The sequence below is a fragment of the Silurus meridionalis genome, chromosome 18, assembly GCF_014805685.1.
Source record: "Silurus meridionalis isolate SWU-2019-XX chromosome 18, ASM1480568v1, whole genome shotgun sequence".
NCBI classification, from domain to species: Eukaryota; Metazoa; Chordata; class Actinopteri; order Siluriformes; family Siluridae; genus Silurus; species Silurus meridionalis.
In genome coordinates this window covers 21842418-21854874 of record NC_060901.1, presented here as the reverse complement: position 1 = coordinate 21854874, position 12457 = coordinate 21842418, and the positions used below count along the sequence as shown (strand labels likewise).

At 39.6% G+C, this 12457-nt stretch overlaps 1 protein-coding gene and 1 long non-coding RNA gene across 3 annotated transcripts; one reads left to right on the top strand and one right to left on the bottom strand.

Annotated features, from left to right (window-relative positions):
* Nucleotides 1-251: 251 nt before the first annotated feature.
* Nucleotides 252-10754, bottom strand: flvcr1 (FLVCR heme transporter 1). Of its 2 annotated transcripts, none has more exons than XM_046873484.1 (10): nt 10015-10754; nt 8507-8651; nt 7786-7926; nt 7627-7694; nt 6653-6756; nt 5274-5384; nt 4647-4752; nt 4408-4519; nt 3225-3286; nt 252-2173 (listed from the first exon to the last, which is right to left on the bottom strand). In XM_046873484.1, the coding sequence occupies exons 1-10, from the start codon at nt 10654-10656 to the stop codon at nt 2096-2098; spliced, it is 1569 nt and encodes a 522-aa protein (XP_046729440.1). In that variant the 5' UTR covers nt 10657-10754; the 3' UTR covers nt 252-2095. The 2 variants fall into 2 exon arrangements, with proteins under 2 accessions (XP_046729440.1, XP_046729441.1); XM_046873485.1 differs by lacking the exon at nt 252-2173 and adding an exon at nt 3064-3127.
* On the top strand, nt 10479-11164 carry LOC124401315. The gene is made up of 2 exons (XR_006928552.1): nt 10479-10607; nt 10752-11164. It is a non-coding gene; the product is annotated as an uncharacterized LOC124401315 (long non-coding RNA).
* The last annotated feature ends 1293 nt before the right edge of the window (nt 11165-12457 follow it).

The following is a 12457-nucleotide window of genomic DNA, read 5'->3' as shown; positions in this document are numbered from 1 at the left end:
ATCTGCTTTCCATGGTTAGAGGAAGATCTTTAATGGCCTGAACCCTACTGAACACTTTTGGGATGAATTGGAACATCTCCCCAGGCCTCCTCACCTACCAAATCTTAACAAAAACTAGTGGAACATCTTCCTAGAAGAGTGGAGGTTCTTGTAGGAGGAAATAGAAACTAAATGTGGAATGAGATGTTTAAAAAAAGCAGAACTTTTGTCCATAGTGTGTGATGTGTAGGTATGATCACAGAGCCAAAGGGTAATATGATCCTTTTCTTTAATTATAAAAGAATACAGAATGAAACTACAGTGAAAAGAAAAGCAGTTAGAACATTTATTTATGACGACCCCCAACCCACACAAACACCCTCAAATGCCCCCTCAAATCCCTTTTTAAAGCACATTCCAGTCACTACGAGCAAAAGTAAACATCGATGATAGAAAAACCTCTCAGAGGTCGGATAGTTCGAGTCCTCGTTACTGCTTCCGACAGATTTCGTGTGCAGAAGGCTTTCGGTCCAAACAGCTCCATTAACGAAGGAAATCTATTGAACAACAAGCGATAAGACGTTCTGACGATCCTGACCGTAGAGCTCACAGGAAACAGGAGAAAGTCCTTTTTTTTTTAAAATGGTAAACACTTCTGAGGTAAAAGAATCTCCAAAAATATAAATATATATATATAAAAAAAAAAAAAAACCCTGACACATTTCTTTTTTTTAACACAGATTTTTCAGGAAATATATCTAGAAAATTAGCCCAAAGCCGACGTTGTTTTCCATCTTCGTGAAAAACGTTCCGGAAATGATTCAAATATGAAATTTCGCCCAAGGGTTTTGAAGTGGCAGCTCGATGGATAAAACGTTGGATTTTGAATCCCAGAACCTCTTTTGGGTTTGAATAAGGGCTTGTGCCCAATTTTATATATATATATATATATATATATATATATATATATATATATATATATATATATATAAATAAAAATAAATAAAAGAAATTGAGGGCTTTTTTAAAATTTTGTGCAAAATGATTTTTTCATTCCTCAGTGCGCTCGTGTGCTCGTCGTGAACACAAAGGTGCTGATGTTTTGTGCAACGTTGTGGGTGGAGCTTAATTTGTGCTTAATGGTGCGAGTTTAGCCTACAGATGCATGGAGATTAATACAGAACAAAGAAGGAAAAATTAACTAAAGACATCATAAAAAAGAAGAGAGAGAACGCATCAGGACAGAGAAAAGAGAAGTAAACATTATAAAGTGTTGGTGAAGTGCGATAACACGGAATTAGCAAGTGCAATTAACTACAACTAACCGATCAACCAATCAACTAACGAACCAACTGGTCAATTACCCAATCAGACACACTAAAATACCTGATTAAAGGTGCAGAACTTGTGCATTAAAATATTAACTTGCCATTCTTTTTTTTCCCTTTTCATTAACTTGATTTGTATTAAATATGGAATCACACTTGAAAAATAAATGTCCATCATTTCTTTTTCAAATGTGATTCCATATTTAATACAAAGGCTGAATGAAAGCTCAGAAATCTTCACAAAATCTAGTGGAACATCATCTCAGAATGTGGCATCAAAGAAAACTTCAAAAGAACGGCTTCAAAAGAAATCTCCAGAAATTTCCACAGAACTAAATTCACAATTAGATTTTTATCCCTGGAAAAAAAAAATCCTTTAAATAAATAAATAAATAAAAATTATATAAAAAAAAAAAAAAGAAAAAAAAAAAAGAAAAATTATAATTTATGAATAAAAAAAAATGGCTGTTCATGCTTTTTTTTTTTTTTGACTGGTCCAAAAAATAGAAAATATATACATAAATAAATTAAATATTTTTTCTGGAATTAGCCACGCCCAGTTCTGGATTAAAACCCAGTATAAACACTGAAACAGACATTATACAGTTAATTAACTATCGTCACGTCTTATGACGCTTTATAAGACGCTTCAACAACAGTACGGCGAGATCACGTAAGCTCAGCGTGGATCGAGACCACATCGAAGTTGACGATGATGGAGGTGGTGAAGATGTTGATTGTTTTTAGAGGTGGAATATTGCAGCACAGTCTCAGGTCTTGGGTGGTCTTTACAGCGTGGTCTCACGTGAGAGGTCCAGCTTTACGCCGTTGGACGCCTCCTTCTCCGACGGACATTCTGTAGGAACCTGAGAGAAGAAAAAATGAAAAAAAAAAAAAAAGAGTTAAGGAACAAAAAACATGATCAAGTTGTGGGTACCTGAGAAACTATTTAATTTGGTCTCCACTAAAAACCCCAACTGCTCAATTAAAGGTCAGTCTGAATACTGGATTCTGATTGGCTGGAAGTTCAGGTGGGTGTTTTTTTACAGGTAGTTTGCAGTCAGTTGAATCTAAACGAATATAAACACCTGGAACCATAATAACATCTTTCTTTTTTTTCTTTTATCCTTCTGTCCTTCTTTCTTTATATCTTTCATTCTTTGTTTGTTCCTTTCATTATTGTCATTTTGTCCGTCTTTTCCTTCTTTCATCCTTCTGCCCTTCTTTTCTTTCATCCTTTTGCCTTTCTTTTTACATCTTTTTTTTGTTCCTTTCATCATTCTGTCCTTCTTTCTTTTTCATAATTTACACTTTTTTTACCCTTCTGTCCTACTTTTTCATTTTTCTGTCCTATCTTGTTTTCATCTTTCTTTCTTTGTTCCTTTCATCATCATTTCATCACTGGGGCAGTGGTAGTCCAGTGGTTAAGGCTCTGGGTTACTGATCACAAGGTCAGCGGTTCGAACCCCAGCACAGCCAAGCTACCACTGTTGAGCCCTTGAGCAAGGCACTTAACCCTATCAGCTCCAGGGGCGCCGTACCATGGCTGACCCTGCGCTCTGACCCCAGCTTCCAGATGAGTTGGGATATGCGAAAAAACTAGAAATTTCCCCACTGTGGGACGAATAAAGGTTAAATTATTATTATTATTATTAGGTCATTCTTTTAATTTTTTTCACCCTTCTGTCCTACTTTTCATAGTTCTGTACTTTTCTTTTTCATCTTTCTTTCTCTTTTTCTTTCTTTCTTCTTTGTCCTTTCTTTTTCATCTTTCTGTCCTACTTTCTTTTATACTTCTGTCCTTCCATCCTTCTCTGAAGCTGAGAGAGAGAGAGAGAGAGAGAGAGAGAGAGAGAGAATAAAAAGCTGAGAACTCGTCTGTGCGAAAGAAAAGATAAAGAGAAGACATGAACGTACCGCCTGGCATTTGCTGGTGCCCATGTTGACATTGTGCCTCTTCAGCTCCGATTTGATCAACGCTGAAAACAAAAATGTTTTAAAAGTTTAACACACAGCAGAATTTCCTCCTTCTACCAGAGTCAGTCTGAATGCTGGATTCTGATTGGCTGGAAGTTCAGGTGGGTGTTTCTCAGAGGTAGTTTGCAGGCAGTTGAATTTAAATGAATGTGCTGCTTATAAACACCTGGAACCATAATAACATCCAGTTCCAGTTCCATCCAGAGTCAGAGAGACATTTTGTAACTCAGTCTGGGATTCAAGCCCCAGTTTGGCCAAGTTGCCACTCTTTAGGCCCCTGAGCAAGGCCCTTAACACCCTGTCCTCCAAGGGCACTGGATCATGGCTGACCCCGTGCTCTGACCCGGCGCTCTGACCCCAAGAAAGAATTTCACTGTGTGGTAAAAAGTATATGTGACAAGTATATAGCTTTCTTTCTTTCACCCTTTTGTCCTTTGTTATTTCTTTTTTCTGTCCTTTTTTCTTACTTTCATCATTTGGTCCTGCTTTCTTTCTTTCTCTCACCCTCCAGTCCTTTCATCCTACCTTCCTTCCTTCTGCTGCACTTTTTCTTCCTTCCATTTCTTCCCTTCACCCTGCTGTCCTTTTATCCTTCCTTCCTATCAAAATCCATTCCTTTCATCCTTCCTTTCATCCTACTGTCCTTTTTTTTCTTTCTTCCTACCTTTCATCCTTCTGTCCCTTCTTTCTTTTCTTTCTCTACCCCTTTCCTTTCATCCTGCTGTCCCTTCTTTCATCCTGCTGTCGCTTCTTTCTTTCTTTTTTTCTTTCTTTCTTTCTCTCTCTCTCTTTCGCTCTATCTCTCCCCCTTCCTTTCATCCTGCTGTCCCTTCTTTCATCCTGCAGTCCCTTTTTTCTCTCTTTTTTCTCTCTCCTTCTCTTTTCTACGGAGATTTTGATAAATGGCGCACGATAAATGTGGAGACAAAAATGAGAAACGCAGCACAGGCACACTTTCTCCTGGAAATAAGTGTAAACTGACGGCACTATTTTATCTCCGGGTGTGATTCGGAGCAGCAGGACTCGAAGCGTGACGAGGCTTGTAGTAAAATCGTGTCGCTGTGGATTTTCATATATATATAAATAATTGATGAATAATAATTAATAATAATAAATGAGAAACCTGTTAAAATGATCCCGACGAAGATCCATGCACACAGGAAGATGTTTCCGATCAACGGGTTGTAATCGGTGGTGAGTTTCCCTTGAATCAACGTGAAAATGATTCCAAACAACTGCATTCGATAAAAGATGAAAAACACACACACACACACACACACACACAGGTTAATTCATGAGCTACACTTGTGATCATCGCTCATGCACATGTGGCTCTTGTGCGTGAGTTTGAGATAGTTTTACCTGCGCAAACGCGTTCAGAAGACCTGAGGAAGTGCCTTCAGACTCTGGGTAGGTGATTTCCACAGCGAATTCGAACCCGATGGGAAGATATCCGGTCATAAAAAACCTACAAACAAACAGCGTTGGGTAAAAATAATTTTATTTAAATAATAGACTCAACACATGACCTCACAGACACCAAACATCTGTAGTATCCCAGAATCATCCTTTTTATTTTTTCTTTCCCATCCCTCTTTCCTTTCCCTTTTCTTTCTTTCTTTCTTTCCTTCTTTCTTTCATCCTGCTGTCCTTTTTTCTCTTACATTCGTCTTTCATTCTCTTTCATCTTTCTGTACTCCTTTCATTCTTTCATCCTTCTGTCCTCTTTTATTTTATTTTTGTCCCTCTTTCTATGGTTTATCCTTCCTGCCTTTCTTCCTTTCTTTCATCATGCTGTCCTTTTTTCTCTTACATTCGTCTTTCTTTCTCTTTCATCTTTCTGTACTACTTTCATTCTTTCATCCTTCTGTCCTCTTTTCATTTTTGTCCCTCTTTCTATGTTTTATCCTTCTTTTTTTCTTTTATCCTTCTAGTAGAGTAGCATCACAGACGCACTGTCTCACGGAAATAAATGTTATCCAGACGTACCCCAGGGCTCCTCCAGTAAAGAAGATGATTAGCAGATGGCCCAGGTTCAGCGTGAAGGTGAAGACCAGCATGCCGATAAAGGACAGGATGTACACAATCAGTGTGGTCATCCTGTGTGAGCGGAGAGAAAAAAATCATTATTTTTTTATTTCTTTTATTAACCGATTAAACCGTTTTTAAAATGGATTCTGGATATAAAAAAAAATAATAATAATTATTACAAAAAAAATCTGTACTGAATGATGGAAATGTGCTTGAAGAAATAAATATGAATATATTCATTACATTAATAAATATTACCGAAAATAAAAAGACATGCATTTGAGCTGAAACAAAAAGACAGCACGTGGTGTCAGTGATTCACCGCTAGAGGCCGCTCTCGTACTGTATAGCGCTACCCGGAAAAACTATCCGCATATCCAGGAATCAACTGTAATCTGGCAATCTGTGCAGATTGATTAGCAAAACCGACAGATCATTCAACCTCTACATTTCAGTACAGTGAAATTCTTTATGAGCATTTCCCAGAGATGTTAGAAAGCTGTAATCAGAGGGCTTGAACCCCTGACCTTCTGATCAGTAACCCAGGACCTTGCCCACTGAGCTCCACTTCCCACTTGTTGTTTCAATTATATCGCAAGCCTTTGGATGCTGTAGCATGAAATTTTCTCTTTGCTTCAACTACAAGGCCCAAACCAGCACAAAGTGCACAAATCCAGCTTCATGAAGATATGCTTTCCATGGGTTGGATGTGTGTGGAAGATCTAGAGTGGCCTGCTCCAGAGCTCAAACCCTATTAGACACCATGGGGATGAATCGGAAAGCAACCTAGGTATCCTTGCTTCCTCACCTACATGAGGACCTGACTTTACTAAAAACTCTTGTGGCTGAATGAGATCTCAAATGTCCACAAAATCTAGTGGAACATCTTCCTGGCGAAAGTGAAGCTTATTATAAGGGCAAATGGAGACTAAATGCGGAATGGGAGGTTGAAAGCACATAGCATTCGTATGGTCGGGTGTCCACAATCTTTTGGTTTACAGTGTAGATCAGCTGACAGTCTGTTCAAACAAACACTACCTCGTGTCGGCGAGTGTGTGGTTCAACCGGATAAACGAACACGATCTAGTGAACAAACATTCTTCACGAATCATCTAATCATGTTGATAGCTTCATAATCAGCAAACGATTTAAAGGTCAAGATGATGTAATTTGGGCACATTGACAAACTCCGAGAGTGTGTGTGTGTATTATCTAGAATGCTAGTTAAACTTATTGAGTAAGAAAACCAGGAAGTAACCTCTGAACCTCCTTCAAAATCAAAAGAATCGTTTTTTTCCTGAACCTGTAAGAAATCTGCTCATGCGTCACCCACGTACTTGTAGGTTTTGGTATAATCCAGCCACAGACCGCACAGGATGGAGCCGACCATTCCGGCTACAACCAGGGTGAGGCCGATCCTGCCCGCGTTTAACTCCTCTCCCTGCAACAGAGCAGCCGATGTCAAATTCTACACGTACGTATGGATTTTCCCTGTGTTTTTTATTAAAAGGAAGCCTGAGAGATAAGCAAGCAATTAAAAACAAAAAAAGATGGAAAAAGAAGGCAAGGCAAAGAAAAAGAAAGGAATGGGAAAGGAAAAAGAACAGAAAAAGAGAAAAGAACAAGGAAACATGAAAGGAAAGGAAAAAAGAGGACATGGCAAAGGGAAGAAAAGAAAGGGGGAGGGGGAGAAGAAAAAACAGTAGAAAGAATAGGAAAAAGGAGAAAAGGAAAAAATTCACAGAAGGGAAGCAGAGAATGGGACAGGAAAAAATGGAAAGGTAAGGAAAAGAAAAGAAAAAGGAAGAGGAGAAGGGGTAGAAAAATAAGGAAAAAGGAGAGAATGGAAAAGAAAAGGAAAAGAAAAAGCAACAGAAGGGAAGCAGAGAAAGGAAAGGAAATGAAAAAGGAAGAAGAGAAGGGGGACGAATAGGAAGAATAGGAGAAAGGAGAGCATGGAAAAGGAGAAAAGGAAAAGAAAAAGGAACAGAAGGAAGCAGAGAAAGGAAAAGAAAAGAAAAAGGGACATGGAAAAGGAAAAAAGTAACAGAAGGGAAGGAGAAAAAAGGAGAAAAATGTATATGTAAAATGAAGAGGAATATGTAAAAGAAAAGGAAAAAAGAGAAAATGGAAAAAGGAAGAAAAGAAAAGGGAGGGAAAAGGAGAAGAAAGAAAAAACAATGGAAAGAATAGGAAAAAGAAGAAAATTGCAAAAGGAGGAAAGGGGGAAAAAATACAGAAGGGAAGAATGAACAACGATAGAAAAGAAAAGAAAAGAAAAGAAAAGAAAAGAAGAATAAAAAGACCTCACCTCATAGTAAGTGATGATCATCTGGTTAAGGAGAGTGGACACCGAATAAAACGATCCCGTCATGATTCCTGAAATATGAAACATCGTTCCGAAAACCAATTAGTGATTTGAAACCGGGTTTATTCCGATACCGAACCGAACCAAACGCAGGAGTCTCACCGTAACTCAGCAGGAGCAGGAGGAAGGGCTTGCTCTTGAATAGATTGACGATGGATCGCTTATAGGAATAATCTTCCGCGAGGCCTGTGGGCAACACCGCCTGAGCTTGACTTGGCGGTAAAGGGGGTCTGTCCTGAATGACTGGAAGAGAAAAAAAAAAAATTCATCAAATAAGTCATAAAACACTTCATCTGTTTATTCATTCATGAAAAACTAGTAATCAATTACTGAGAGTAAGAGGTTCCTTTTCTCATTATATTGCTCATTTTCTTCTCTGGTTCGTCTCCACCACATGCATAAACCCTCCACAGAAGTTCAGTAAAGTCAATGAAAATGTCTACAATAGCTGACTCTGGATGGAACTGGATGTTATTATGGTTCCAGGTATTTATAAGCAGCATATTTGCATTATTTATACTGCAACTGACAGCCAATGGGGTTCAATGCTCTGAAAAACGCCCACGCCTGAACTTCCAGCCAATCACAATCCAGTATTCAGGCTGACCCTTGAATGGGTTTATAATTCTTTAGTGTTACTTTGCTCTTCGTTCAAATTTATGGCATTTGGCAGATGTCCTTATCCTGGAAACCATTTACAATTATGTCATTGACATAACAGAGCTATTGAGGGCTTCACTAAGAGGTCATAGCAACTTGGTGGTCCTCACTTTTCTAAACGAAGCTATTTCAGTATCAAAAGCGAACAATGTGGAAAACTTACAGATGACCGTTAAAATGAAGAGTAGGGTCGAGATGGCCGCCGTCCCATAGAACATTATACTTATATTGTGGCCCATCAGGTCTTTATCTTCAGGTGTGTTGGGGACCAAGACAGGTGGGAGCAGAAACCCAATGGCTACACCCAGCTGAGTAATGGAAAGAGAGAATCAAGTGGTTTATTGATTAGCGTGACAATCAAGAGTGCAAGATTTACCTCAGGATTTTTCAAAGCAAGGCGACGTTCAAACAACAAACCGAGCTGATCTCCGTAGACGTTACTTAATTGCCAAAACATGGACCAAAACACACCAATTTAGCACATTTCTCAGACAAAAACAAAACAGTTCCCAGCCTGATGCTGGTAAAAATGCTAATATTCAAGTACAAAACGAATAATGAATTCGACACCAACTTCTGACAGGAAGTGAGTTTTGTTCACTTCTCTTATACGTTTGTTTTCAGGTTCTTGTATTGTGATGATATGTTCTCAACACCACAGAAACTGAATAGTTGTTGGTTAGCAACAGGTTGCTATACAATTTTCTTGCTCAAAATCTGTCCGGTTGTGGAATCTGGTGTGTCCTATCAGCAGTTTAATGTGTACCGAGATGCTTTTCAGCGCAGGATGAATCGGATTTCCAACACTTTTGGCAGGTTTTTACAAGAGACACAGTTGGTTGCATAGAAAACAAAAGAAACATGCATGTGTCTTTCACAATCCATGAAACACCAGGTGTTTCCAAACTTTTCACAGACTCTATAGTAAGAAAATTGGATTCGTAACTCGCATCAGAACCCAACACAGGACCTCGATATTAATTCATACACGACTACTGCTGATTTACTTCAACTTAATGGGTTCAGGAGATATAAAAAAAAAAAAAAACTACAATTCAGAATATTCGTCCTGCTAGAACGAATGTTCGGAACGTTCGCTGTCACCCTGAGGAGATCTCGTCTCCACCCGTGTCTCTGCCCTGAGAAGAGATCTCGTCTCCGCCCTGAGAAGAGATCTCGTCTCCGCCCTGAGAAGAGATCTCGTCTCCGCCCTGAGAAGAGATCTCGTCTCCGCCCTGAGAAGAGATCTCGTCTCCGCCTGAGAAGAGATCTCGTCTCCGCCCTGAGAAGAGATCTCGTCTCCGCCCTGAGAAGAGATCTCGTCTCCGCCCAGTGTCTCCATCCCGAGGAGATCTCGTCTCCACCTCGAGGAGATCTCGTCTCCACCCAGAGGAGATCTCGTCTCCAACCAGAGGAGATCTCGTCAAAAGTGATCTACAAATCAAAATGTGTTGTTCTCATTTGAATAGAGATTTGAATAGTCCAAAAGATCTTGAGGAGAACCTCGATCAGTGGTGAAAGGGTTTCCAGGTCTATCATATTGCACTCTGGCAATCTGTATGAAATCAAACTGATTTTATATATTATACAAAACTTAATGAATGAAAATCACGTGACTAGTTTTTTTTTTTTTTTTTTTTTTTTTTTAAAGCCATTCTGACGTCACACTACCTGGTTTCCCAGCACGGCTGCGGCACAGGCAGTGGACACCTCTTTTGGGCCGAACCACACCGAGGCGATGCGTGAGGGCAGGCCGAGGATGAACACCTGTGCCACGGAGCACACGACCTGCGCGGCGAAGGTGACCCAGAACAGGCCGGGCGCGGCGCTCGCGCACTTCGCCCACGCGCCCGCGCAGTTGAGGCCGGCGCCGATGAGCGCGGTGACGCGCAACCCGCGGCGGTCCAGCAGCCAGGTGGCGGGGAAGATGAGCGGGATGTACGCCGCCATGTAGACGATCGAGAGCCAGTCGATCATGGGATTGGAGACGCCGTAAAAGTGCGTGAACACGTTGGTGATGATGCTATACTGGATCCACTGGAACGCGTTGACCAGCGAGTATAAGCTAAAGATGAGGAGCACCACGAAGCGCCTGCGGGACAAGCGAATCTGGAGAGCTGGAGAAGGATGGGGAGGCTGGTTCTCCCCGGGAAGCATGGCCTCTTTCTCGTTCGGAGGAGAGGATGAAGGTTCCGTCTCGTGTTCCGGGGCTTCGCTTATGCTCAATTTTACATCGCCGTCCGCAACGCTGTCATACTGAGCAGGTGTGTCTCCATGCCTCACTGGTTCTTGGATCATCTCACCCGCCACCATGATGATGATGCTCTTCCTTGTTCCTCTTCTCTAACACCCGCGTTTTCTCTCTCTCTCTCTTTCTTTCTTTCTCTCTCTTTCTTTCTTCCACCGAGCTCACCACATCGTTCCTGCCTCGGATGCCGGTTAGCTTTCAAAGCCTGAGCGCGGAGCTGGAGCATGTGATGCCGGCGATGGCGTGGTACGTTCCACCGTCATCCTATCTAGCGTACACGCCCATAAAGGCTGGACGTCGGAAATCGTATTGGTCGCGCCGTGATGACGTCAGGGGCAAAGTGAGACCTCCAAAAGTGGCGGTCTAATTGTGTTGCATCATCCGAGAAAAAATGTGGACCCATGACCATTCATTTTTCATAACTTTATTCATTCTAATATTATATATCATACCTTTTCTTCTTCGTCTTTACCTTTTTCTTTCCAATTTTTTTATATTCCAATTTTGTATTTTTTTTATACTCATGTCAAATTTACACTTACTTCCAGAGGGAAAAAAAAAACATTTCAATGCTTTCAGTGCTTTCTTTGTTTCTTTCAAGAAATTTCCATACAATTTGAAGTCATTAATAATAATAATAATAATAATAATAATAATAATAATAATAATAATAATAATAATAATAATAATAAAATGTTTGGTCCCACTTTTTCTTATGAATATGGAAATTTTCCTAATAAATTAAACAAATGTATAATATATTGTAGTTCACAATTCAAATGGTCATATTCTGTATTAAACAGCACATCAAATATACACATTTCTGTCCCACATACAGTACAGACCAAAAGTTTGGACACACCTTCTCATTCAAAGAGTTTTCTTTATTTTCATGACTATGAAAATTGTAGAGTCACACTGAAGGCATCAAGGGCTATTTGACCAAGAAGGAGAGTGATGGGGTGCTGCGCCAGATGACCTGGCCTCCACAGTCACCGGACCTGAACCCAATCCAGATGGTTTAGGGGTGAGCTGGACCGCAGAGTGAAGGCAAAAGGGCCAACAAGTGCCAAGCATCTCTCAGGGAACTCCTTCAAGACTGTTGGAAGACCATTTCAGGTGACTACCTCTTGAAGCTCATCAAGAGAATGCCAAGAGTGTGCAAAGCAGTAATCAAAGCAAAAGGTGGCTACTTTGAAGAACCTACAATATGACATTTTTCAGTTGTTTCACACTTTTTTGTTATGTATATAATTCCATATATAATTCCACATGTGTTAATTCATAGTTTTGATGCCTTCAGTGTGAATCTACAATTTTCATAGTCATGAAAATAAAGAAAACTCTTTGAATGAGAAGGTGTGTCCAAACTTTTGGTCTGTATAATTTTTCTATTAATATATAATTTTAATACCTTTCCAAAATAATATTGAGTAAATACAATGGAAAAAAAAGCAAAATGGTTTCTTTTACTTGACAACAGAATTCAAAGAAATATTCAGATTAAATTAGCTTTAAATCTTGTCCAGTTTGCTACAGAAGCAGTTTGCGAGCTCAGACTAGCACGCTCTTTGAACATCCAATTACAGGCCGTGAAAATACAGAGGTTACTGGACGCCTGCTAAGTGGCCTCGGTGTATCCGAATGGAAATCTGATTGGTTTAAGCAACAGTAAATTTAAAAATGTTTATACATTAAAAAAACACTTTTTTCACTCTTTTAACACTTATTCTTTCGGACACAAAACAATTTTGGTATTAAATTTTTTTATATTCCAAATTTCAAATTTGTTAATATATACTTTATATGATAATAAATGTGCGCTAGACAATTTTCAAGGGGCTACAAGATTTGGAAAAGTTTTTA

What these genes read in the sequence shown, in the direction of transcription:
- flvcr1 (XM_046873484.1), bottom strand. Translation starts at nt 10,656, where the DNA reads ATGGTGGCGGGTGAGATGATCCAAGAACCAGTGAGGCATGGAGACACA. An exon ending in CCTGCTCCTGCTGAGTTACG is followed by an intron (nt 7,695 to 7,785) that starts GTGAGACTCCTG and finishes TTCATATTTCAG; the next exon opens with GAATCATGACGGGATCGTTT. An exon ending in GCACCAGCAAATGCCAGGCG is followed by an intron (nt 2,174 to 3,224) that starts GTACGTTCATGT and finishes TTCTTCTCTCAG; the next exon opens with GTTCCTACAGAATGTCCGTC.